Raw genomic sequence first — 27907 nt, forward strand, 5'->3', positions numbered from 1 at the left:
CGGCCAGCAGGACAATGAAAGGAGAGAGCAGAAGTGAGGTGGAAGTTTGCTGCCATTAAAGGTCGCATGTGGAAATATTCTGGTTTTAAAGGCGAGGTAAAGAAGCAGAAGAGCTCACAAGAGACGTTTGCTGATTGTTCCGGCTGATATCACCTAAAACCACCAAAGCACTGATAGCATCACAGTCTCAGTGTTGCTAAACCAGGCTCAACAGGGACTTAAGAAGATGTTTTCTCCCTCTTTCCTTGTAGCAGAGCTAATCACATGAGCTGATAAGAAAAAGAAACAAAAAATATGTTGTGCAGGTCAGAGAGGCTTTGTGACAACAAGCGTCCTGCATGAAGCCAACGAGGAAGTGGCAGGGTCATGGTCCTGGGTCTTTTGATCCAGTGCTTTGTGTTTTTTATTATTATAATCTTGTGTTCTAGTTTGCTCCTGTTGTGTACTGTGGTTTAGACTTTTTAGTTCTTTGAGTTTGGTTCTGTGTTCCCTCTGTTTAGTGTCTGTACCATGTCTCTGTGCATTTCCTGTTTTATTGTGAAGGCCCGTGTCTCATGTGAGTGTATTCTGTTTGCTTCCTTGTCTCGTCTTCCCTAATCAGCTGCGTTGCCGCCTGTTCCTCGTTCCCTCTTGTGTCTGCCTGTGTATTTATACTGTGTGTCATCTTGTGCTCGTCGCTGGTTCGTCTGTGTTAGTTCCCTGCGTCATTTCCTCGCATCCTGTGTTGTCTTCCCATTTTTCCCTGCGTCTCTGTGTAAAGGTATCAGGTCTATGTTTTGGTAGCTTGCCCAGTATAGGTTGTCTTAGGTTCTGCACATCCCATCATCACACGGCTTGTCCCGCTGGCCGTGACAGGCAGAAAACCGCCTGAGGCTGAAAAACAGTTCAATCCCAATCAGCAGCCTTTCATTTTCAGCCATCTCGCCTAAAACATTTACTGGTACTATTTGTTGAAACCAAATCTGAACACAAAACAGATCTTAAACACGGTAAACTTTACATCCTCCTTCGTGTATGTTATCTTGTTTACTAAAACAAAAGTGTAATTCCCTCCATTACACCTGTACTGGTGATGATACAGGTGTCTGTACTGCTAGCCGCATGCTAAAACTATCTTCTGCTAAATAAGTCACTGACTTCTTGAAGTTGATGCCTTTTGGAACATTTTAGAATATATCAGATAAGTGAAACAGCTTGTTGTGTGGTTATTTGTACCTGGAAGGTAAGACTGAGCAAAAACTGTGCACAGCCACAGCTGGCCATAGCCACAGCTGGCTGCACGGTCACCCCTGAGCCATGGTCACCCCGTGGCTCAGGGGGTTGGGAAGCGTATCTGTAACTGGAAGGTCGCCGGTTCGATCCCCGGGCTCTCTGTCCTGGTCGTTGTGTCCTTGGGCAAGACACTTTACCCTACCGCCTACTGGTGTTGGCCAGAGGGGCCGATGGCGCGATATGGCAGCCTCGCTTCTGTCAGTCTGCCCCAGGGCAGCTGTAGCTACAACCGTAGCTTGCCTCCACCAGTGTGAATGAATAGTGGCATTGTAAAGTGCTTTGGGTGCCTTGAAAAGCGCTATATAAATCCAATCCATTATTAAAATGTGAGCAGATCTGATCTCCTGAAAGCGTGGTGGTGAGTGCCACTCACCAAAACTGCATGTGGATTTTTTAATTCATCACCTTTTCAGGTCTTCACCCGTATAGAGTTATGCCCTTTGGTTTACGTAATTTTTCTGACACTTTGCAGCGTCTGAAGGTTTCAGACGGTTGGCCGGCTGGTTTCAGGTCTGCAGCATAACTGGTGGTCCAGGAAGAATCTCCAGCATGTATGCATCTTGTTTGATACAGTTCAAGAAGTCAGTATCATGGTTAGCACTAATTAGCAGATATTTGTGTCTGAACTCACACAGTCTGTAAACGTGTATTGCTAACCAAGCTTGGCAACCTTAGCTGATCATTTACATGCAATCACAAGGTAATGACCAGCAGCAGCTTCCAGAAAGGTCAGTGCCAAAGTGCTAAAAGCTGCAGTTTAGACTCATGTCACAAACAGGTGAACAAATGAGCAGTATGGCAGTCTTGCAGCAACAAAGTCTCATTAAGGGACAGCAGTCAAAACAAACAGTCAAGCCTATTTGCACACAGCTGACCAGAACCTATCCAAATATACATACTTTACCCAGCTGAAAAAGCCTAATGTGCTCAGCATACAACATAGTCAAGTACCTTTCGCATCAAGGGTTGGACTTTACTGCTTAATGATCGCATTAAAATGTTTGTCGGCAGCTCAAATAAGCCCGAACTTGACCTTGGTGTGCAGTTTTAACATTCTGGCACTCAGAGGTTTAGAGGATACATTTCCTCTCAAACAGCATTGAGGAAATTGTTCAAAGGTGTGAGTCTGTTCTACGTCACGGTGAACCATAACCATGTTTTTAATTACAAATGATCAGATGAGGACAATACAGGTGCAATTCCAAGAGTCCAAGCTCTTTAACACGGTGTTTAACAAAAAACTGTAGCGATAGCTTGTGCTGGTATTAGCTGATAGCTAATATTCAAATATATTAGCTGTCATTTGTTGTGTCATTTGTTGCTTTATTTAAAGAAAAATGTTGTTCAGATTTTTATTTTATTTTTTTATACAGTATCGTTACAATAGTTCTTCAGAGCTGATATCAAACAATAAGACAGGGTTTAGGTTATAAATTAGGGTTGAAGCTCCTTTGCATAGCACAAAAGTGGAGAATCAGCTGTGGCCTCGCTTTGCACGTCTGCCTCATATGTACTCGGACTGGGTGTGATGTGGGAAAAGGAAAGCAGTAAAGAGCCAGGAGAGGGAGAGCGAGTGACCTTCTGTTGCAGGTTTTTCTTCCTGACAGCAGTCGTTGTCGGGGCTACATTAAATTTTTGGTCTCCACTGGTTTTATTAAGTCACACAGTCACAGTGTGTGTGTGGGACTGTGCAAGAGAGAGTTTGTGTGTCTGTGTTTGTGCATACTCAACTTTTCAAAGATTTCCAGCAAGGCAGTTTATTTTGCATCTAAACTGGATTAATGCAACGAAAGAGCATCGCCGGACGAACTCTTCCTGAACACTGATGACTCATGTCTCCCACTGTGATGTTATCCGTTGGTTTACAAAGTTAGCTTCAATTTAGCAAATTTCCCATCTCAAAGGAAAAACATAGCCTGGGTTACTGTCCAAAAAGAACATGGTGTTGTGTAAAGTTTTAAAAAACGAATGACTCAGACCTCATTCTCCTATGAAGGTGGTGCACAGCTGGCTGCACTCAGCGATCCTTCAGCCCTCAGTATAAAAGCTGGAGTAGAGGAGAGAGCTCTGGCAGTTTAAAGGTGGCTCGCCCTAGAGAAACATGTGGGAGGATGGAACAGCTGTTTCTCACAGATACCTGGTGCAGTTTTAGTTTCAAAATTCTTGGTTCAAATAGGAATTTTTGGAAGCAGTGACACAGATTCTGCCTGATTCGCAGTAACAAAAAAAGCATCAAAAGCAAATATTTGAACTGGACCTTTTGTATTTTTATATTTTTTGTGGTCATTACAATAACTGTTCTGCAAGGTCTGTCAGTCTGCACTCAGAGAAAGTAACTTACTGTGTTTTAGGGTACAAGGCTTGTCACCAGCACAGTATCCTTTGAGTCAGTGGTGTCCAAACCCAGGCCTCGAGGGCCGGTGTCCTGCAGGTTTTAGAGGTGTCCTTGATCCATCACAACTAATTTAAATGTCATTGGGGGGGTCATAGACAGACAGAGAGCTGGATTGCATTTGTATGGAGGTGTGGTCTCACTCCTGAAATTCAGATAGATTATCTCCAAAAAATATGGCCTTAGTTTCAAGGTCTGAATAGTGACATCATTATTGTAACACTGCATTTGTTTTTGGTTTTTTGGCAACTAGGGAGCAAAACCTGAAGACTTCTGATCTCACATATCTGTGTGAAAATGGCCCCAACCTCGATAAACACCCCTCAATACCCCGTCATTCATTTCCGGTCAAACTGAATAAAACACTGAAGTTCATTAACTGTATTCTAAGTGTCAGAAAGAAAGATTGCCCAGGATATGCTCATTGACTTGATATGTGAACATGAGGATTCACAGGTAGCCAATGCAGTTATAAGTTTGCTGCTATTAAATATGTTTCATTGCTATGAAAACATGTCAGGCAAAACTGCAATATGATGGGAATTTTTAAGACCACCTTTTTAACCACTCTCTGCTTCCAGCCTATAGTTATACGAATGTAAGTATGGCAGGACTTTGAAAACAATAAAGTGGATGATAGTCTTCTTCATTTAAAACTCTACTACTGTATATGTAGCTTGACTCATACTGAAGCTTTTAAATCATGAATTATGGAGCCTTATTCATGTCAAGAAAACACTACCCACACTAACATTCCACCCACTCCAGTCACAGTGCAACAGCAGAAATGGAAAGTTCACATATTTTGAGCAGTTTTGCTTGAAAACAGCTGTTTTCTATACCGTAACCTAGATGTCCTAAGACATTCCCATTTAATCTAAATTGGCCCGGATTAAATAAAGACATCTAAGAATGGCAACACACGCTAACAGGCTGAAAGAGTGGTCGGAGCTGGTTTTCCTTCTGTGCATTCTCCTCGTTGTTAACCTTTTAACATTACCTCCAAATGAATGGAAACATTTTTCTCCAGCAGAACGGCAGTGAAATCATTGTTGTTGCTTGTGGTCGGCGCAGGAATGAGCTGTTTTGTCTGCAGGTCGCAGCTGTGGATATATCCTAAAATTAACAGTATAGAATTCCAAAGGAGAGCACGGCCACTAGGCACTGTTATGGGATGGACAAACTTCTTTCCTAAACTTTGTCATGATTGCTTTGTGGAGCAAACAGTGAGCGAGTAACCATAATTTAAGTGCTGCTTTTTATGATCATTGGTAGGTCGCAGAGCCCTCCAGCTATGTGTGTTCTGCTTGTTTATGTGCGTTCAGCCTTTTTAGGAGCCGTTAAACAATCTGCTGATGAGGAAGATGGGGTGGGGCGGGAGAGATGAAGACAGATGTCAATGGCTGCACAGGTGAGTTGGTGCCAAAGACAAAGGATGTCACAACACAAAATGAGGTTTCCAGGTCAGGACGGGTGATTGGATTAAAGCAATAAACGAGAAGTGACTGATCCTGATATGCTGTTAAATTATTATCGGTTTTTATTCTATCCCATCTCACTGTAGGACATCAAACAGACACTAATATCTTTTCAGGCAGGCTTCCGGTGCTGTTAAAAAAGCCTCTGCCTTAAACATACCAGTACTGAGCCCACATTAAAAATAGTATTTTTATTGTTATCACAGGATAGTTTTCTATGCTTTTTTTCCTTTAACTGTGAAGGCATGTGGATTTCTATGAGCTGTGTTTCTGTTTGCACTCCACTGTGTGTATTATGTGTTTCACTAAGTGAGAAACTTAAAAAAAATTTCAGTTGACAAATTAGATCCGAGATTCCAGGATCGTCTGTTGCTGTCGTATAACAGTATGGTCCAGCCCTGCAATAACTGCATGGATTCGTCCAACTTTATTGCTTAGAATTTTTTGTTGACAGTTATATTACATTTGTCTTTATTGCAATTTGATAATGTCAATTAAAGCTGCAAGCAGCGATTAAAGGGCCCTTGCACCTTGGTGCATGCAAACATGGGTGTGTTGCAGTCGAGGCATTTCCTGCATTCGTGTGGATGTTTTACACCCTGGATTCTGACTGACAGCAGCACAAACTAGTTCCTTATCAATTCCTGTGCGCATTATCTGGCATTCAGGAACCACTAATCATGTGTCATTGATGGAACGCACAATAAATAATTGTGTTTATTGCCAAATGTTGTTTTTCTTTTGCCTCCCAGTGGTGATACAACTGTGGCACCTAGATGTCTCCAATCTGAGGTTTCTATCAAAAATGTTCAGTCTGTCCTAAACTTGACAATCTACCTTTGAGTTATGAGATGATTTGTCAAATGATAGAAATACAACTTGCTGGCAAGAACATGCTTCAACAAAACCACAGCTCATATTCATCTGATTAAATCTGTGGGTGGAGTTTGTGTCCTGGGTTTGTGGGTTTGTGCCTGAAAACAGCAAAACTGTCCTGGGTGTTGATTCAAACCCAGGACTTTCACAGCCTTTCTGTGGGGAGTTTGCATGTTCTTCCTTTGCTTCCTCACACGGATCAAAGACATGCCTCTTAGATGTGGATCCTAAATTCTGTTACAGCCCGAGGCCTTTTGTGTGTGTGTGTGTGTGTGTGTGTGTGTGTGTGTGTGTGTGTGTGTGTGTGTGTGTGTGTGTGTGCGCGCGCGCGTGCGTGCGTGCGTGTTTGTGTTTTGATGCAGGAGACTGCAGGAAGTGCCAGTGTTTTGCGAGGCTAGTTAAATGTTGGTTTTGTGACTCCCTTCTTTGTTGCAGCCAACAGGCTGGTTGTAACTTGACTGTTGATGGTGTAAGTAGCTTGGAAAGGAAAGCGTCTGGACTTCTCTAATTTTCTTGAAGACTCTTCACCTCTCATCCGAGAAGCTTCTTCAGTTCTAAGAGCAAATGGTGGAGAGTCCCAGATTTTAAGCCCTTTGGGAGTGTCCTTCTCAGAAGCTTCTCAGATGAGAGGTGAAACATCTTTAAGAAAATTAAAGAAGTCCAGATGCTTTTCTTTCCAAGCTCCTTAGACTACAACAAAACTGGATGACTGAGAACCTTCACTGACATGTTTGGCTGTTGATGGTTGTTAACCCTGGAGTAGACGATGATGAGGGTCCAGGGTGTGTCTTATCCAGTGACAGCTGGGATAGGCTCCAGAAAACCTTAAATTAAATGGGTGGTGCTTTAGATTCATTCTGTCACACCCACTTGCGAAACCCATGAAATATGACCCATGTGTCGAGTCTAAGTTTATAACTTTTTACGGTTTACACCATTCACACACCCCACTCACACACAGAATTGTGACACCCATAAAATATGTGCAGAGGTTGAGCTGCACAGTTCTGACTGAGTTTCTTTACTAGCACTGATAAATAATTTATGAGTTAATGGCATTAAAATGAAATACTTTCCATGCCTTTGCTTTAGGTGCGCCCATCCCCGTAGGCATTGATGTGCAGGTGGAGAGCATCGACAGCATCTCAGAGGTCAACATGGTGAGGATTTTTAATGGCATGTCACAGAGGAAAGGACCCAAATGCAAGATGTCACAATAAAAGTCCAAAAATCAAAAATAGGAAAGACAAGAAATAGCAAGATCCATACATGAAAGGTAGGGTTTTGAAGGAAGGCGAATAAAAACAGCTAGATAACCTGATTTAGGAAAGTGGCAAATAAATCCAATAGAGAAAAAAGGAAGCCTGGGAAGTGAGAGGATAACTGAACACAGGAGATACTAATTGGACCAGTAATCAGAAAGGGAGTGTGACTAACAGGAATGAAGGAAGGTCACAAGTAAATAATCATAAAAGAGGCTGCCTAAATATATTCCTGAAAATGTTGGTTAAATGTCTTAATACAATAGTTTTTACACTGTAAAATAAATAAACAGATTAGTAGATTAAATAAACTATTGGGGTGTTTAACAGAGGTTTGCAGAATCAGGGCCAAACAGCTGGCGCTGTTCTTAAAAAGGCCTCAAACCATTTGTGTCAAATGCTGAATGGAGCCTGTGGCCCAGATATGGCCTAAAAAGAATCCAGTCAGACCTGCTGGACTGCTCTGCACACAAAGAGGGCTTAAATTATGAACTTTTCACTGTATTTTAGATCAACAGGCTTTATGCTGCCAACAGTGGCTCAATAATTTACACATTTACTAAACAGGCAAACACTTCCTGCTTTTGTCTCTCCTCCCAGGATCCCTCTGGGGTTGCATCAGGAGGGCCATCCAGGATAAAAATATATATATATATATATATATATATATATATATATATATATATATATATATATATATATATATATATATATATATATATATATATATCTGCCAAATTAATCACATAGATCTAACCAGTGTGTCAACCTCTTTGTGCATTGTGCTGCAAATCATTAAGAATTTATTGCGTTTTAGAGTTTGGTATTAAAAGCGCTGCCAGACCACAGCTAAATAAGATCATATAAGTCATTCTGATGAGCCAAAAACAATGTTCCTAAGACAAATTACACCAAAAGCTGTCATATTTTTCCCTTCTTTCATAACCTTTCAGTAAAAATAAAATCATGTAGACAAACTGAACTAAAGAGATTCCTTAAACTGTAGTTTTATGACTTTATAGTTTTATGACTTTATAGTTTTACTGACGTCACTGTTTGTCAGTTGACTCTCTGGCTCTTGATCCCTCAAGTGGCCAGCTTTGAAGTCAGCGCCATGTCTAACTTAAAAGTTCTTCCAGCCAAGAGAGATGAATGAGAACAGGACGGTGCTGCAATGACAGCCTGATCTAAAACAATGGAAGTGTTGACACCAGGTTCAGGCTCTGCCTGGAACCACATTTTCTGAGCCCCCAGATCTCCCATGAATTCAAACTTGCTTGAAAAACATGAATAAAAATTAAAGAAACATAAGAAGTATATGTTTCTCTGGTGTGTGTCTGCCGTCTGTAGGACTTCACCATGACTCTGTACCTGCGTCACTACTGGAAGGACGAGAGGCTGGCGTTCCCGTCTAGAAACAACCAGAGCAGGACTTTTGACTCCCGGCTGGTGAAGAAGATCTGGGTTCCCGACGTCTTCTTCGTCCACTCCAAACGTTCCTTCATCCACGACACCACCATGGAGAACATCATGCTGCGGGTTTACCCTGATGGAAAAATCCTCTACAGCGTCAGGTAGAGGGCAGGTGTTCAGGTGGATGCAAAAGTGTTAAGCTGCAGAGAAGACGATGAAATCCTCTGAAGCTTAGTGCAGCCAATGTTTACTTTTAAATATATGTGGTGTCAGGAAAACATTGATTTATTAGGGTTTTTTTCATATAATAAAATAAGTAAGTAAATGTCACGGTCCGGGGCAGCGGCCGTGTGAAGAGTGGAAAGGAGGACTCAGATGCAGCACTTACTCAGATGTGAAGGTGATTTATTGACAATACTGAACATAAAGTGGAGATGGCAAAACAGAACTAAGGACGAACTAAACTGGGAGAAACTACACAAAGGGAGTGGCAAACCTGAACATGAAGGGAGAACAGCAGGGAGAGCACGCAGGGGATTCACCGGGTATGAACACAGACGACGCGACGAGGAGCAGAGGAAATCACACACTATAAGTACACAAAGAGACACTGGGAAATCACACACAGGTGGGGGAAACAGCTGGACCTGATTAACCTGACGAGACAGGGGAACACTAACACCAGGGACCAACAGAGGGAGCACAAACCCAGAACCCAGTGTCTAAAATCCCAAACACAAACCATCCCAAAACAGCCCAAGAATAATAATGAAAGTAATAACAATAAAGAACATAAACATAAAGTCACTGAGTCATGGTCGCAGGACCATGACAGTAAAGCATCCCATCTTACACTGTGCATGTCTGTAGCATCCCTTATGAACCAAGCGTCCCTTAAACTATTCAGAAGCCTCACTGATGGTTTATAAGATGACCAGGAATTTCATTAGGTGCACCTGTTCTACTGCTCATTGACCTAGACATCTGATCAGCCAATGACGTGACAGTAACAGTGACATGGCAACCTGCTGAAGTTCAAACTGAGCATCAAAATGAGGAAGAACGGTATTTAAGTGGCTTTAAATGTGACATGAATGTGAAGGTGATTGTCTGCAGAAGACAACACATGCTTGAAGCAGAGGGGCTACAGCAGAAGAGAGAAGAGAACCCGATCAGCTGCCACTCTGCTCAGCTCTGCCCAACGGGAAACTCAGGCTACAATTCACAGACAATAGGAAAAATATGGCTGGTCTGAGAAGTCTCAATTTCTGATGCAACATTCGAAAACGGCATAAATGTACAGATCATTCCATCTCCACAATGACCACATCTCTATGCATGGGATGTGTTAGAGCAGGAGATCTGATCACGGATCTGCAGCCAGCTAATTTGCAGGAACGGCGGGAAGCTACCGTGTCAATAGCTTCACACAATTGGACCAAAATCTCTGAGGAACAAATTTCTGCCACGAATTACATTATTTTCTGAAAAAAGGAGGTCTGGTATTAAGCAAAGTGTAACTATCTGAACTATCTGGTGAGTGTGTATCAGATGTGACAAACTGACAAAACAGAAATTGTTGCAGCTAGGAAAAAAAAGCTTCTAGATTCCTGCTTTAATCTTTGTTTCCCTGCCCTATTTTCACTTTTCTGACTCTACTTTGGTTTGCTTGAGTTTCTAGGGAGTAAACTGTAAGAACGAACAGTCAAGGACAGCTGCAGGGGAAGCTGTTTTATATCTGTGTGTGTGGGTGTTTCAGGGTCACTGTGACGGCTCTCTGCTCGATGGACTTCAGCAGCTTCCCTTTGGACACACAGAACTGCTCGCTGGAGTTGGAGAGCTGTAAGACGCATTCAGTATATACACACAATAATAAAAACTTCACATTCTTTAATCATAAAGTAACACATAAATGAAAGGTGGATAATGTCAGCTGACCTCAGTTCTTGTCTTTCTTCTGTTTTCCATCTCCCTTTGTTTCTAATTGTTTCTCACTGTAGACGCGTATAACGAGAATGACCTGATGCTTTACTGGAAGAATGGCAACGACTCTCTGAGGACAGATGAGATCGTATTGTCACAGTTCTTCATTGAGCATTTCCAAGCCTCCAGTGGCCTGGCTTTCTACAGCAGCACCGGTGTGTATAGCACAGGTTGTGTACCTGTAGCATCTGCGGGTACTCACGTTTAGAGACAAAACACAAGTCAGATCATTATGCTCTAAAGCAGGGTCTCAAACTCCAGTCCTCAGAGACCAGTGTCCTGAAACTTTTCCATGTGTCCCTACTGCAACACAGCTGAATACAATTAGTAGGTCATCAGTAAGATTGTGTCATAAAATAATGGAAGTGGGAGCAGATCATATTCAGTAGTCACAAACATATGGACACGTCTGTCTCTTTACTTGTAGATATATTCTTTTAGATTAGAGTGCTTTTAGAGACTTTGGGATGAACAGGAACTCCAACCTTATCATCAAGTGTCACAGTTTGCTGAAAAGACTGAAGTTTTTCTGTCTCTCTTTGTCAGGCTGGTACAACCGTCTCTTCATAACCTTCATCCTGCGGAGGCACATCTTCTTCTTCATGCTGCAGACGTACTTCCCCACCATGCTGATGGTCGTCCTCTCCTGGGTCTCCTTCTGGATCGATAGACGGGCTGTTCCTGCAAGAGTGTCTCTGGGTATCATTCATTAAGCAAATCCTAAGTACAACCACCTCAAATCCCAGTCTTTCTGCTCTCTCCTGGCTCTTTAACCACATTTAAAGAGGCACATTAAACCTGTAAATAGTGCTGTTTCGTTCTGTTCCTTTATTGGGGTGAAGCCTAATGACTTCAGTGATGCTCTAACATTTTATTTTACACCATCATTGATCTATTTTATCCTACACTGCAAGACAAATGATACTGCCAGGATAACATTTATATGAATCTAAAACCTACTGCATCAATATCAATTTGACACAGTTGATGGATATTTTTGATATTTATTTGTATTTTTCATCACATCTTATACAGAGTTATATAAACCACAGAAGACAAAAAAACCGGGTCAAGTTGAAGCAAGTGTATTTAGTTTGTTCTGAGTCAAAGTTGCAATATTAACAGGTGGAGTGCTAAGTTGATGCTAGCAAGCTCCATCTATAAACTGTGTGAGTGAGATACCTGTTAATTTGAGCTAACAGACCAATTAAAAACTAGGATTTCACATCCTCAGACTGAAGAACAAACATCATGGATGCTCTGTACTTCACAGCAACATGACGAACACAATCACAGTCCACAGGTTCACTTCAATGACTCCAGCTGGTGGAGCCAAGGCTCAGCAGACGGTTACCACCTTACACCTCTGTGTGTCAGCACACCTGCTCATCAAAGTTATAACAGTAAATGGATGGGTTCCAAAGAAATGTCACCCTCTGAAGAGTTGCTGTAATCACGTGTATCTAAAGGCTTTAACGTGGCAGTCTGTGGAGGAGGATTCATTTTGAAGCCAGCCTCAATGCAAATTTAAAGAACTGCAGTTTTTGGCTTCTTGGTGTCTACACTCATGTCCAAAAACAAAACAAGAACAGCCAGTCTTCACCAAACATCACACGTTATTTGAAAGAATTTGAATGTCATATGTGAAGTCTGTCTGTGTTTTCTCGTCCCCTGCAGGTATAACCACAGTGCTCACCATGTCCACCATCATCACAGGAGTGTCCGCCTCGATGCCTCAGGTAACAGCTGTTTGTGAGAGTTCAGCAGGCCTATGTTGGCTCTGGGTGACCAAAACAGATGATCAGAAAGGAATTTAACAGCATATCAATGCCAATGTCAAATTTCTTTTAAATGTTTTGCATTTGCAGTATTTTTATTTACCTTATGTGAAGCGAAATAGCCCAAAAGATCCTTCTTTGACTTAAACTGAACAAACTTAATCGTGGAGGAAAAGTGCAAAGATCAGGATCATATTTGGGAACTGAAAGTTTCATAATTTGTATAAACACAATGCCGTTTGCTATTTGCCATAATGCCATTTCCTAAATATGTGATAAAACCAACAAAAATGTGTTATGAATTAATTTACAATATATACATTTTGCAGCTTATCTTTAATATTGATAAAACTAGAATTATGCAAAATGAGGAGCTGGGATGGCAATTTTGTCACTTTTTTCTATTTTGTAACTAAAGTAGGAGGATATACCATTGACTGTACATTGCTTTGTTTTTGTTTTTAGGCTTTTTTATAAAGTCTGTTGAAACCCCATTTTAAAAATGGCAACAAAGGAAAAAAATAAGGTTAAAATATAAATAGATAAATGACAAAGGGGTGAACCATATTAAATGTGGCCCTGTATATGTGAAAACGTGCGATGCTTTCCAGGTGTCGTACGTGAAAGCGGTGGACATCTACCTGTGGACCAGCTTCCTGTTTGTCTTCCTGTCTGTGATTGAATATGCAGCTGTGAACTACTGCACCACTCTGGAGGAGATGAGGAAGATGAAGAGGGGGAAGGTCAGCACAGGGGGGAAGGGGGATTATTACTGTGCAAAGAGCGAGGCAACATTTTGCTTAATGTCTCACTCTAGTGGCCAATCAGGGCCATTACATGTGCTGCACAGAACCCTCCAGCTGCCTCTTGGATCTTTACTAAGATTTACTCAAACTTTGAAATTTTCGTGCAAAGCGTGAGAGCCTTTTTGGAGCCAGAGTATCGATTCAATTCAATTTTATTCATACAGCGCCAAATCACAACAGTTGCCTCAAGATGCTTTATATTGTAAGGTAGACCCTACAATGATACATAGAGAAAGACCCAGCAATCATAAGACCCTCTTTGGGCAAGCAGTTTAGCAACAGTGGGAAGGGAAAAACTCCCTTTTAATTGGAAGTAACCATTGGCTGCAACCTTCCCTTTCATGTGTGTGAAAAGTCAGTCATTGAGTCAATAGGTTTCAAGCAAAGTGGCCTCTCAAAGCATTAACAAAGTACTTCAGAATGTGGAGCAGAGTTTAAGGTGGAGCATATTTTTAAACAGCTGAAATCACTACTTTATTATTTGAGTTGTTTTAATCATAAATATCAAAAATTCAACCTAGCTTTTAAAATATGAAAATCTCCAGCCGTTACTTTCTTCAGGAGGTTTTGGACTGTTGAAGGACTCAAGAGAAAAAGAATCGTCCTGGTGAAACACTGACACCTTGTGGCAAAAGCAAGCATTACGTTTTGTAAAAATATCTTTAAAATGTCAAAAGTAGTTAAAAAGAAACTGCAGTCAGGTGAACATTTCCTGTCATTTCAAAACATCCACACGTTTTAAACTGCTTTGTGGTGTTATTACCTTTTTTTAGTAAGTATCCGACATAATCAATTCATGTTGGAATTTGGATTTCTGTGTAAATCTGAAACAAACTAAGTGTCCACTGATGCATTAAAACTGCACATGTTTGATCACCACTCAAATCTGATTTAAAGAAATGATTAAAACGTTTGTCTTTGCCACAAAATGGAATTTTTAAGAGATGTCCCCCTTTTATTTATATATTACCTCTTTGCTTTTAAAGATTAATCCTCGGATTGTAATTCAAGATTTTTGAGTGCCGGGTCTCTGTCGGTGAAATCTCCACCTGCTCGTTTCCTCTCTTTGCCTTTAAAGATCCCATCCACCTTCAACGCCAGTCAAGCAATGGCCTTTGACGGGTGTTTCCACGACAACGATATTGAGCTGACTACATTCCCCCGTCTGGCACCCACCTTGACCTCTGACCCTCCGACATCGCCAACCCAAAGCTCAGACATGCGCCCCACGGAGGGGACTCGGCTTCGCCGTCAGCGGTCTGTACGTGAAAACGTGGACCTGCTGGTCAACAACAGCTACATGATCGACTCGTACTCTAGACTGGCCTTCCCTCTGTCCTACCTGCTCTTCAACACCATCTACTGGAGCATGTACTCCTGATCCAGCACCAAATACTCTACAAATTGAGTCTGAGTGCTGCAGAGGAGATTCCTCATCTCGACAGAGGTCCAAAGAGACTTCACTGGAATGGCGCTCGGTTAGAGGGGCCTCAGCTACATCCAGCTGATGTTCTTTGCTGAAGAGCTGAGATACAAACCCTCGAGGACCCTCAGCCTGAGTACGAACTCTGTAATTGTGCATTTATCTCATCAGAAGGGCTTCAAATCCTGAGAGTCAGACTTTTTCTGTTTGGACGATTTGTACATGTGTCTTTTCTTTTTTGTGCGTCATCGTAAAGGTCATATCAATATCTGCTATTGATATATGATATCTTTATCGATTTCTTTAGCTACAAGATATTAAATTAGACATAAACAGCGTGACTGCGTGCTTCTTAAAATATCAGAACATCTGCACATGTTTGAAAACTGTGATTGGAGCAAAGCAAACACTGTAAGTGTAATTTGATGTGTTTCTTGATTAATTTCTCTCTTGTTTGCAGTGTTGGAGTGTACGGGCAGAAATATTTAGCTGGATTCATTTTTATTTGAGAAAAAAATATGGCTTATTACATATTTGCATTAACAAGAAAATATTGTTAGGTACAACAGGTGGTGGTTGGGTAAAACAAGCAGTATAGTGTAAAGGGTTAAAAGTTGTATTTTGTTAACTTGTCCTAAACAATAAAACAGAAGTTTTATGTAAAGTTGTCAAAAGATCGATTTACGGGTTCTGCAAAAACTTGGTACCTGGAAAAAAAATACATGACCTATACTAAAATTTTGAGTTTTAGTGTTTGAGCGTGCAGTACGTCTTCTTCCTTAAGGGCCACCTCAGCAAGTCATCTGTCTCATATCATCCTCCACTGTTGCACCAACCATGTCCTTCACCACATACATGACTCTTCTCTGCAGTCTTCCTCTTGTCCTCCTGCCTCGCCGCTCCATCCTCCACATCCAATTTACACAAGGCCACAAGCCAGTATATGCATAGTGGAGATTCCAAGCTGATGATAATGGAAAGGCATCTGTTGATATATTATACTCTATAGCTATATTAATCTGGGGCATCCATAAACTGGCAGCCCATTTTGAAATCTGAAAAATGTCTACAGCCCACCTAACCCCTCAAACTCTACTTTGGCGTGATCTGACCTCGTGTTCCACACCATAACATATGCATTGTACAAAACGTTTGTGAAATTAACAGTAAAATTGTGTAAAATCTTGACATCAAAAAAGTGTAAATAGAAAAACAAAGAAAATGTTTAATTTACATCAATATTTTCTAAATAATCCATTTACTTCTATAAAATAATGAACCATACAAAACTGTTAATTTTACAGTAAGAATATGTTTTAAAAATCGTGTCCTTGCTGTCGTAACATGACAAAAAACTGTTTTTCTACATGATAAAGAGATGCTGCTAGTAAATAAAAGAAATATGTCAGAACGAGTCTTTAGGCTTAACCTGTAGTAAATAAATGTAAAAAATGACAGAAACTCAGTCATGTCTGAGATATTTGACCTTATTATTGACAACAAGTTTACTATCTGACGGTTTATGGTCTTAGATGCCTGTCCTCCATGGTTCTACAAATCATGACCGCCCTCTTCCAGCACCGTGTCTGACCTCATGTTCAACACCATAACATATGTGATTATCTCCTTTTTTTTCTTTGTCTGAATTGTTTTGATTTTCTGACAGTTTGCTTGTTGAGGTTGGCATTAAGAGCCTTACTTGGGAGCTGACAGCCAACTGCTCTGTAAAAATTACAGGTTTGTGTATATAAGATCAAAACAAAATAAAAATAAACAAATAAAAGAGATTTTAAAAAAGAAACAGCATATATTATAGCACAGGTGTCGAACTCCAGGCCTCGAGGGCCGATGTCCTGCAGGTTTTAGATGTGTCCTTGATCCAACACAGCTGATTTAAATGACTAAATTACCTCTTCAACATGTCTTGAAGTTCTCCAGAAGCCTGGTAATGAACTGATCATTTGATTCAGGTGTGTTGACCCAGGGTTAGATCTAAAACCTGCAGGACACCGGCCCTCGAGGCCTGGAGTTTGACACCCCTGCATTATAGGAACACTGATGCAGAGATAAAATCGAAAAATAAAGAGGATTAAAAATGAAAAGCTATTTTTGACTTTTAAGGTTAAATATAAAAGGCAAATTTACATTTAAATTACACAATAGAAACGTTTTTTAAAGGGTTTTTTGTTTGTGTATTTGTTAGTTTACATTTCCCCCTATCCTCGCCCTTATCAGAACCAACTAAAACGTGAAATGATAGCCTAACCCAGACCTTCCCAAAGTGTGGGGCCCGCCCCCTAGGGGAGGGGAGGGGAGTGGGTGGGGGTCGCCCCCTGGGGGAGGGGAGGGGGGCGCAGAGCCATGGCAGGGGGGGCGCAGTGTGAAAAGGGAAACCAACGCTTGGACACTGGTAGCACGGGGCGCCCACACAAACGCAAAGCAGGAGACGAAGCATCGCTGAATATGTTTCCAAACCAACTTCATTCTAAGACAAAGACTAGAAAATATGGTGAAGCAAATCTTCCCTTTGGCTTCACCCGCACAAGTGCTGAGGTAGGTCTCCCCTGCAGAATTGGTTTTCCCTGCATCAGGAGCAGCGCTGGGCTCTTCAAATCACGGACAAACAGGATCCCACATTCTTGATTTTTAGTTCACAAACACTTGTTGTAATGACTAACTACTCCTGACATTTTGGAGATGGTAGCTCTTTATACAGTAAAGTTACAGCGGGATACATATAATATCAGGCTGATCCTGCCAGACATTTCGGTGTTTCAAAACGCCGTTTACGTGTGGACGAAACAGCTGCGTTTTCAGAAATACCCGTGTAGGTGCAGACGTAGCGTAAAAGAGTTAGTAGATTATTTTCTTACTGCCTGTAATTTATTGCAGATTACTTGTATTTGCTTAATTGTTTACTAAATGTTTGAGGTGTGAAATAAACCGCAATGGAGCAAAATATGGGTGTGTGTGGTTGGAGGACGTGTGTGTGCGTGCGTGCGTGCGGGGGGGGGACATTTTTCTTGTAAAACAAAGGGGGCCCAGCAAAAAAAGTTGGGGAACCACTGGCCTAACCCAAATTTTATTAAGATAATATCTCTAAATATCAACTTAGCTTTGCTTTGCAATTTTTTTTAAAACTTTTTTTCCATTTTTTCATTTATTTAGTTTTTCTCAATAGTTTAAATATATATTTTATCATTTTTTTACAATATCGAAATATGACAACATACTATTATGAATAGGCATTATCATAATTTATATATTCATATTCAGACGGATATTTAACAGTGGTTACTTTTCACAATTGCATAAACTTTTGGTGAGAGTATTACAAACATTTATTTTTTATACAGGAGTTAAAGTGAGTTTATTGGAGGGAATAAAAGTTTTTTTTTTTCATTTTGTAAGCACGGTTTCCATGGCAGCCGCGAAGTTCACGGAGCAAAATAACTTAAACCTGCGGAAGAAACTCCACCGGGAGCAGAGCAGAGGTAACGGGTGAGTTTCTGTCTCACACGATGAAAACACCTCAGAGACGGTGAGCTTATTTGTGTACACGCTAAGCTCCAGCAGTGTGACATTAACGAGGTTAAATGTATATTTCATCGTTTTTATATCGAAATATGACTACATAGTATTATGAATCTGCATTATTATATGTTATATATTTATATTCAGATGGATATTTAAGAGTGGCTACATTTCACAAATGCATAAACATTTGATGAGAGTATTAAAAACACATTTAATTTATGTCATATTGGCCGTTAGCACCGTAAACGTTAAAGTTCGCTTCACGGACGTTAACAGTTCTTAACGTCCACGGTTCGTGTTAAACGGATGAGGCTCTGATCCCTGCAGAGGTGTGTGTCTTTAAAGGCCGGTGTGGTCAGTTTCACTCCGCCCATCGAGGCTGATTTGAGGCCGGAGCGCAGAGACGTAACATCAACACGCCCAACTCAGAGACTTTGAGTTATTTTTTAGATCAAGGTTTATCGCTAAGGTTCATGTTCAAAGTGCTGCTTTTTATTAACGTGTTTTTCGAAAGTGCTAAAAACACGTTTTAATTCAGCCAGAGCCCTTTTTCCTGGACCTTTTATGAGTTTTGGGATTTTTCTTTTATTGAGGCAGTGAGTATTAAATATGTGTGGGGATGTTGGTGGAATGATGAGGCACCGTGCACAAAAACACGTATAGATACGTGTTTTTGTGTATCTATCCAGATCTGGGGATATGATCTACTTTGTATTGCCTTCTTCATTTGACACCGTGTAAGCAGAGATGTTGTGATATGCATGTTGTGTCTAAGTGGTATTTTGCTCTGTTTTTGTTAGCATGAGCTCAAAGATGGGGTTTACATGGGACAGGACGGTTTTAATTATGTCAATGTTTTAACTAGTGATTGTTTATGTATCTTCCCCAAATTGCAGATCCTGATTTATTTCTATTTACAAAAGAAATGTCTGGAAATTTCAGTCTTTTTTTAATTTAAAAGTTCAAAAATTGCCTCAGAATTTAGCGTGTGGAGGAAAAATAAGTCGAATTTGCCTTAAAATCTCTAGAAAATTATTTGATATATGAAGCCAAAATTTCACAGCAATCATTTTATACATGACCAGGTTTTAAACCATAAACTTTTCAGGGACATCAGAGGTGGCTGAGCAGAAAAGGTTGTGAAAATGTGATGATTTGAGATGTAATGACCCTCATCAGTTCAGGTGTATTTATACAGCACCAGCTGAGCAGTCGCCCTGAGGTGCAACAACAATATTCATTTGGGTCTTTATCTTTATACCCAATTAAGCAACCCACTTATGAGCGATCACTTTTCACTTTGGCGGGAAGGAAGAACTCGGGGAGTGGCAGTGGTCTCCCATGACAAAGTGGAGGTTGTGGGGAAGGGGAAAAAAGGGGGAGCATAGGGAGGCAGGACAACGCACACTATGGGGGAAAGAGGACGAAGAAAAATGAAGAAAACTCAGAACCACTGAGATTTCATTTTCAGGGCGCGTAGATTATTTTTTCTCTACACTATTAGAAATAATTACAGTAGAAGAAGAAGACAGACTCACCCATTTTTAAAGGTTTTCATTATTAAGTCATCCTGAGATCAGTGGTTTCAGTTGGCTGTGGACAACCACACACAGCAGCAAAGAGGACTACACCTTGGCTACCTTAGACCCCAATCAGATCGATGTTTATGCTTCAACTTCATCTTACGAGATCCACTTCCTCGGTCATGAACCTGCTGCTGCTCCTGAGGAGGTAGAGAAGGAAAGAGGTATAAGTGATGGTCTCTAAACTGCTGGGAGACGATGCAGACTCCTTCATCTGTCTTCTCTGCCCCCACTCCTGGATCGAACTGGGTCTGGAGGTGAACTGGAAGGCTGAGCTCAGAGGGCGTCTGAGGCCGAGCCTGGGCAGGGTGAGAGCAGGAAGTGTATCGACACAGCAAATCCCAGAATCTGTCTCAGAGCTCCAATCCTCTATGGCTCTGCTGGGAGCTTATCCCTACAGCACAGTGATGCCTCAGGGGACCTGCATGTGGGACTGGCACACAGATTGCATTCAGTCTGTACGTGTTCACTCAGTATGCCGACTGACTGGGCTGAGCGATAACATTCACATGCTAAATGTTTGAAGAAAAAGCCTGTAAGAACAGGATTTGGTTCATGTGTCGTGGTTTCATTCAGATACAGGCAAAAATTGAGCTACCTACAACTGGAAGCAGCCATTGTGCATTAAAAAGTTACATAACATGTTACTGTTCATACAAGTGTCCTTGATGCATAAGCACAGTCTGACTGAACGGTGAGGTACATAAACTTCTGTTAATGCTTTGATATCACAGGATCACAATTAGTAGAAACATTTGAGTTTCTACTAAGTGGATACAAGGTTAACATTTGAGCTACATTTCTTTTTGGCTTCATGGATTTTGTTGATCTTTGTTACACCTCTGAACCAACACAACAATTATTCTCTGCCATCTTCTCTGTGGTTCAAATAACAAAGGTGTTGTATTTGTAGGTTTTAATAGGCTCATAAATATGGTGCACATTTATGCATTTTTATTATAGCAACCTGCCACCACTCCAGGCCTCAACAATAATCCTGAAATATGGACCACAACAATTTTTACCTGAGCTACCCTGACTCCGCCTACCAGCAGGTTCAGCTGCCATGGCTGGTCCATGACAATCTGACCCTTCAGGAAGGTAGGCTAGATCTGCTTGTTTTCCATACACAAGCATTTTATTGGCTGCTGGATATTGTTGGGTTACTATTTATTATTTGGTTATTTGTGTTCTTTTTAAGGATATATACCAGTGTTTCAGCAGGAGAACATGGTCCTGGGTGATCCTAACGCACTGGAATATCAGACACTGAGAGCCGACACTCACATATTTAACGGAGAGTCCTGTGACCCACCTGTGACAGGTACAAAGCTGAATTAAGTTTCTCTTTGAAGTCCATCCAGCTGTGTTTTTAAAATCCGGTATTTCTCACACACACGTTGGCTTTACTTGGGCTGCGAGCTACGTTGAGGCAAAATGTGTTTAAAAAGAGACAATTTGATTCAAAGCTCCCTTTATTTTGAAATTTCTCAATTTCCTGACCAATTGGCTCATTGGGCGTGTTGCTGTGGCACGGTGGTTAGCACTGTTGCCGCACATCAAGAAGGTCCTGAGTTCAATTCCCCCATCAGGTCTTTCTGTGTGGAGTTTGCATGTTCTTCCCGTGTTTGCGTGGGTTCCCTCTGGGTACTCTGGCTTCCTCCCACAGTCCAAAGACATGCAGCTTGTCTCTGTGTTAGCCCTGCGACAGACTGGTGACCTGTCCAGGGTGTACCCCGCCTCTCGCCCTATGACAGCTGGGATAGGCTCCAGCGCCCCTGCGACCCTGAAAAGGATAAGCGAATGGCGTGTTACTGTTGTGGTGGAATCATTTAGCTACTCCTCCAGAGGGGATCTCCTCTGGTCAGGCAGACCCCCAACAACTGGAAACAGTAGTCCTCGTTCTGCTCTTGAGATTATCACCACCTGCAGGTGGAGAACTAGATCGTGTGCTGCTATGCTGAGCTAATGGAGGCACAGTCACAGCATGAGAGACTCACTGGAATAGGAGTTTAGTTGTCACACAGTATGTACATTTAAATACAAAAACAGGAGTTAATCATCTAAAAGCATTGTTCCTTTAAAAAGCGTCCTTTTGCGACACACAGGCACACAGATCAAGGGTGATCTAACTGAGGGGTTAAAAGTTAAGAATAAACAGCATTAAATATACAGTGACCTATTTAAAGGTTAAAGAACTGAACCAAACAATTCCTGCTGCCTGTTGCTTTTACCAGCATCAGTTCAGTCAGTCGAATCGAAGTCTGTGGGAAACACTGAAATTCATCTTAACAAAATCTCTCAAATTCAAAGTGACAAATGGGACCAATGACTTCTGTGATTTCAGATGAGATCAGACAAGAGCTGAGGACCGTTTTGGAGTCCTACCTGAACAGGTATTAGCTTTGCACACATACCCCCTATTTTACAGATCCACTACTTGTAGTTGGTACAAACTAAAAGACATATGGTTGAGTATTTTTGCTGTGGTTGTAGTTTAGTTTGACCCGTTTATAAGTGCACTTATATGTAAACCTAAATACCCGAGTGGGACATTTAAATTTCTTTAATCTGACAATATATGCACTGTGATCTTTGGTAACCCCTCCATCGCCAGCATGTATCAGTGTTCTCAGCAGTTCTTCCGTCCCTCCTCAGAGAGCACCTCAGCAATGACCTGTTTCTCAAGACTCAGATGGACAGCAACCAGTATGTTTCCATCTCTGCTCTGGCCTGCCTCGACCAGATCAGGAATCTCACCACAGACCTGGACCTCATCTCCGATATTCTCAGATGTCAGTGTTTGTTTCTGTGGGTATAGGTGGAGGCAGAGTAACAGTTTGTGTCAGTTTTGAGTTATAATATTTAATGTACATGGATCAGACTTTATTTCCTTTGCTACAAAACCACGGGATCGTGATAGGGATTAGTGAAGAGGAACGTTTTTTTGTTTTTGCGTTCAAAAACTAAATCGGGTATTCTGACGATGCACATTAGAAGGAACTGTTCTAGTGTAGAGATGAGAGTGATGAACGTGGTTTATTGTTGTCCTGAAACACACTCTGCTGCTGTTCTCCCACAGCCATGCCGCTGGTCCAGTTTTCCCCGTGCGGACAGAAAGTCCGGCCCAGACCTAGCCGGTGCGTTTTAATCCTGAGGGAGATTCCTAACACCACACCTCAAGCGGTGAGACTGCACAAAATACCCCAACGCAACCAAAATCCTCAGTTTTAGTTCAGGTGTTGTTCTTACATGTACCTGCACGTGCGGGGATAGAGACGTGTGTTGTTATTTAAAGGAGTTTTAAAGGTAAATTGTGTATGTTGGCAGCGTTTTTGATATTGCTGTTGCTGTGCAGGAGGTGGAAGCTCTCTTTGAAGGGGAGAACCTGCCTAAGTTCAAGACCTGTGAGTTTGTGAGCAACGATAACTGGTTCATCACCTTCAAATCAGAAGCCGATGCAGAACAGGTAGAAAAGGGCCGGTCGAGGAGAGAAGTAAATTAGCTGCTGCTTTTTTTTGGGCACATTTTTTTTGGCTAATGCCATTTAGGTTTGTTATACAGTCAATATCTACAAATATGACTACCTGAGAGCAGTCCTGTTAAAAAGTGCTCCTGTTAGCCTTCTTTGTTAGGAGATCTGATAATACAATAACTGAAATAATCGGAGTCCATGTTTTCAGACCTACAAGTACCTCAGAGAACAGGTTCGAGTGTTTAAGGGAAAACCCATCATGGTGAGGATAAAGGCCGAAACAACAGCAGCCATTGCTTTGGCTCCCACTCAAAGCTTCCGACACCCCCAGCCGGACCAGTGCAACAGCTATTATGGCTTCTACTCCCCCGCTACCACCTACCAGCAGTCCTGCCAGACCCACGTGTCCACACAACAGCTAAACGAAGTCCTCGGTGAGGTGTGGGCTGCTGCATCTGGATACCAATACTGGGCCGAAGTGAGTTTGTTAAAGATGAATTTGTGCCTGGAAAATGTATTTATGACACTTAATTTTATTATCAGTGTTAAACAGATTAGCATTTTTGTTTTTGTTCATTTCCTGTGATTTGTGGATGTCGTTAGTGTTAACGTGTTGTTTAATGTGTGTGAGGAGCTCTCTGGCTCCTCCTCTGATTAAGCGGTTGTTGTTTTCATCATTAGCCTCCTCTACTGATGAACCACTTCGTGGATGACTCCACAGCAGCTTCTGCTTTCAAACCGTACCACCCACACAGCCACAGGTAGCTCCTTTTTATCCTCTTATGTCATGACACTTTATGATATCATCAGTGTGAAGACTATTGTTTGTTTCTTCAGGAGAGGCTCGAGATGGTCAAACTGTGACCGTTGGCAGTCCCAGCAGCCTGCCTCCTCGCACTCATCTGAGCAGCCATCTGATCGTTTCTCTTCTCCCACATGGCCCGGTCAAGGACGGTCACGCGGAAAGGTGCGCCTTCAGAGTAGAGGCGGAGGAAAGGAGCCCAACAAGCAGGTCACGTCTCCCACTGAGCAGGGAAGGTAACAAAAGATCAGTCCAGGTTTCAGATCTCTCTTTTTTTTTATTCTCTATTATTCTCAAGTCCTGCTATGCCCAGTTCATTAGTATAGTTCATGTAGTGAAGATAGGATATGACATAAGGGCATGTTTTCTTTATACTCTTACTGTTCATTGAGTTCAGAGACGGGGTTAAAATGGTAACCTCTTCCTTCTGGTTCATTTCACACTAATATGAAGTCAGATGGAGCGGTAACTCATCGGACAGTTTTGGCACTGTTATCATGGAACCCCGCAGCTAAAAATAAACTCAGTCATGCTCCACTTTACTCCCCCTAATGTCCTTACTTTCTTTTCACAATAGGGTCGAGACACTGTACACGAAAAGTTGTGTTTAACAGATAGAAAAAACAGCAAACAAATAGATGTGTATTCTCTGTATGATATTAATAAACCAGGTCTTAACCTTTGGAAAATGTACTTTGAAGGGCTCAGAAAACACAAGAGAAACCTAAGAAGTTCTCTCTTTGAGTGCCCTGTCTCTTTTATAACGTCTCTGCCATAATCAGCTCGTTTTGAGCAGACACAATCGCGCACACATTCAGCAAGTGTGTTATCGTCTCCTCTTTTCAAAACAGTAACTCACTGACTGCCTGTATCAGACATGTTCAGGGGAATTAAAATCCAGATTAAGCCAAGAATTATGCGTATGGCATGAACCTGACCTGGAAGGGTGGAGGTTTGACAACAGTAGCTTCAAAGATAACAAACTGTAAGCAATAAAAAAATAGAGCAGCAAAGACGAGTTACAGCCACAGTAGGCTAAAAAGACTCTATTTAAACGTCGTCATCATCAGGTTCTCAGACTATAGGCAGACCCCTGTCTGTCACATTTTTTACACTTGTAGGACGCTTGTTCTTTAATAAAGTTATAAAACAGATGTTCGTCAGAGCTCTGTGTTTCCCTGAAGGAGAGGAAACTTCAACCAGAGGAGGAGAGCGACCGCAAGGTCCTGGGAGCGACCCACTCGAAGCAGTCAGGTAAGTCACCACTGAGCGTTGTGTATGTGCACTTTGTTCAGAAAGCGTACTGACCATTTCTGTTTGTGTAGAATTCACAGAGTCAGTCCCCTCCTCGTCAGCCGTCTCCCCATTTTGAGCTCACAATGTTGAACTTCCCTCTTCTTCCTCCTCCAGCCTCTACCATGGCAAGTCTTCCTCCAGCTAACAGTAACACCAAGGCAACCAGGTCCCTCTGTATTGCACACACACACTGCTCACCTGGGCTCATGGCCGTCAGAGCAACTGAGGCTCTGTTCACTGTCAAACTCCAGCCATACTGACCATATGTGGACAAAGACACAGTGTCTGTAACTGTGATGTTGTCTGTTAACGTGTAATCTGACCTTCTTGTTCTTTAATGTAGCCTTTGGTTTGCACCTTGGCTGTAGTTTGACAGTTACACACCTGCCTCCTCAAAGATGTTCTTGATGTTTAGATGTTGTTGTTTGTCTCAACCATGGATCGCTTTAGTCGTCTTCTGTGGTCTATCAGGCTCGTTCATGTTGTGTCGGTCAGTGCATTCATTCTTTATAAGAATGAAGCAGATTATCTCGATTGTCACATTATGTACTTAAAGCACATGAATGAACATGAAGTGATGAATAAACAGTGTTTTGTTTTTCTTTTTTTCACAGAGTGAATTACAAAGCAGCAGCTCCTGCGCCTCAGAGGCAGCGCCTTCACAGCAGCCTCAGCTGGTCTCAGAGCAGTGAGTATCTCTGACACAGCAGCTGCACGCTCTGTGTTCTGTTTTCACATGTAAGGTGTCTATACCGCTCACTGTTACAGTTGATATGATTAACAGTCTATGGCTCAGGCTTCTACAGTTATTTCACTTTGGCTCATGAGATATCTGAAAAGTAGAGAAGCAGCGGTTTTCCAGCCGTCTGTGCTGAGATAGTTGTGTTTGTGTTTGCAGGGCTGCGAATGAAGCCTCAGAGATGACCACTGAAGAGAAACCAGTTCAGCACACACAGGAACCAGTAACTGTGAGACTGCTTTTCAACGTCTTTGTGGTGTTAAAATTCATTTTCTTAACTGAATTACTATTTCACTACATAACTTTTATCTATACTACAGTATTGGAATCTTTTTATTTCAATTAAAGAATGAAGGAATTGGCGCAGACTTGCTTCTGCATCATTCCAGCATGTCTGCTTTAAATGCTGTTCTGCACCCACATCTGTTAGGTTCACCTACCAAACACTTGGAAGGAAACAGGAAGCCAATTTTTATTTTTTTTGATAGCTGGTGTTTGGTAATTCTAAACTGTACGTTAAAAGCTATAAATCACAAAAAAGGGGTTGATAGCAACAAAAGATAAAAATACAACAAATGAACTTTTGTAAAGGAAGTTAAAAAAAAATCAAAAGTAGCACAGGTGCAGAGTGTTAGAGTCATATTTCATTTTATTTTTTTAATTTAACCTTTACTTAACTAGGAAGATCCCATTGAGATTAAAAACGTCTTTTTCAAGGGAGACCTGCCCAAGATAGGCAGCAGCAAGTGTCTCACAGTTACAAAAATGACTCAAACACATGTTGTAAAGGTGTAATAGTGAGTTTGACCCCATCTTTACTCTGTTTGGCCAGGAGTCCAGGAAACTGACCTAAGCTGAGGTCTGCAAGAGAGGCTTATGCAGTAAGTCGGGTCCTGCCTTCACAGAACTGGGGTGATGCACCAGAGCCAGCACAGTGGAAACGCTGATGAAATGAGATTATATATACTACACTGAGTAACACATTTAACCTTTAAATCGCCTTAATCCAGGTCTGGATGTTTGGCGTGGGCAGAGGGCTCCGACTGTTTGGCAAAACCAACTTTTCAGTTTTTTAGACGGGAAGATCTGTAAAGTTTGATCTGCTACTTTCATTTCTGTTTTATTTCTTGCTTTGTAGTTTAGGTCTGTTTGTTGAGAGTGAGCTTCCATTTTGTTGATTTCTTCTTGCTTTCCTGATGCATCGCCAATTATTTTCATCCTGTTTGTGTGTGTTACATGTTTTCTTAGTTGTACAGGACGTTCCGCCATGATTGTGAACTTATTTTAGTGCTGTTGTTTTATTTCTCCACCCATACATCTGTGTTATCTATGACTGCTGTGGACACACATGAAGCCTTTTCCATTAATATCATTGCTGATCAGCTGTATTATTTCCATTTTTAGATACCAGAGAGCTGCAAGGGCCAGTGTGTTTAATGGGATCTGATTTGATCTTTCTAGTTCTGGGATTAAATTGATCAAAAGCATGTTTCCCTTACTTCAGAAAAGTTTTATTTATTTTAAACAGGAGTGCATTTCTTCCCTTTTGGCTGGGTGGGTACTTACTGTGTGTCTAGAAACAACATTGTTTCAGCACTTGAACTGTATGTGAGAACTTGAATTTGATTGTAATGAAGCCATTTTTCTTTTCTTTGAAATATAAAGTTTTAAATGTTAAACAGATGTCATGGAGACAGAGTGGGCACGGTTGTGGAAAGTTATTTTGTACAGACTGTACACATTGATCAACTATTAAAGAAGTGCCTTTGAAGTTAAGTTTGTGTATGTATTT

At 41.5% G+C, this 27907-nt stretch overlaps 2 protein-coding genes across 7 annotated transcripts in view; both read left to right on the plus strand.

Annotated features, from left to right (window-relative positions):
- The window catches only part of LOC308385924 (gamma-aminobutyric acid receptor subunit rho-3-like), a 28103-nt gene extending 12887 nt beyond the window's left edge, over positions 1 to 15216 (plus strand). The window contains exons 3-10 of the mRNA XM_080865135.1: positions 7111 to 7178; positions 8631 to 8854; positions 10453 to 10535; positions 10694 to 10831; positions 11223 to 11375; positions 12354 to 12415; positions 13066 to 13197; positions 14339 to 15216. Coding sequence (XP_080721261.1) covers positions 7111 to 7178; positions 8631 to 8854; positions 10453 to 10535; positions 10694 to 10831; positions 11223 to 11375; positions 12354 to 12415; positions 13066 to 13197; positions 14339 to 14641 — 1163 coding nt within the window. The 3' untranslated portion in view covers positions 14642 to 15216. The remainder of the gene's footprint in view (positions 1 to 7110; positions 7179 to 8630; positions 8855 to 10452; positions 10536 to 10693; positions 10832 to 11222; positions 11376 to 12353; positions 12416 to 13065; positions 13198 to 14338) is intronic.
- A 1829-nt stretch (positions 15217 to 17045) lies between these two features.
- LOC308386428 (la-related protein 4B-like) lies at positions 17046 to 27886 on the plus strand. 6 transcript variants are annotated; one of them, XM_080865943.1, is made up of 16 exons: positions 17046 to 17236; positions 18095 to 18184; positions 20767 to 20904; positions 21005 to 21127; positions 22151 to 22199; positions 22462 to 22598; positions 22886 to 22989; positions 23162 to 23272; positions 23487 to 23756; positions 23960 to 24039; positions 24116 to 24316; positions 25265 to 25334; positions 25406 to 25501; positions 25991 to 26064; positions 26275 to 26344; positions 26948 to 27886. In XM_080865943.1, the coding sequence occupies exons 3-16, from the start codon at positions 20808 to 20810 to the stop codon at positions 26966 to 26968; spliced, it is 1503 nt and encodes a 500-aa protein (XP_080722069.1). In that variant the 5' UTR covers positions 17046 to 17236; positions 18095 to 18184; positions 20767 to 20807; the 3' UTR covers positions 26969 to 27886. The 6 variants fall into 6 exon arrangements, with proteins under 6 accessions (XP_080722069.1, XP_080722070.1, XP_080722072.1 ...); XM_080865944.1 differs by having other exon boundaries at positions 18095 to 18177; XM_080865946.1 differs by lacking the exon at positions 23162 to 23272.
- Positions 27887 to 27907: the final 21 nt, after the last annotated feature.

The sequence above is a fragment of the Rhamphochromis sp. 'chilingali' genome (assembly GCF_963969265.1).
Source record: "Rhamphochromis sp. 'chilingali' genome assembly, chromosome: 18".
Lineage (NCBI taxonomy): Eukaryota > Metazoa > Chordata > Actinopteri > Cichliformes > Cichlidae > Rhamphochromis > Rhamphochromis sp. 'chilingali'.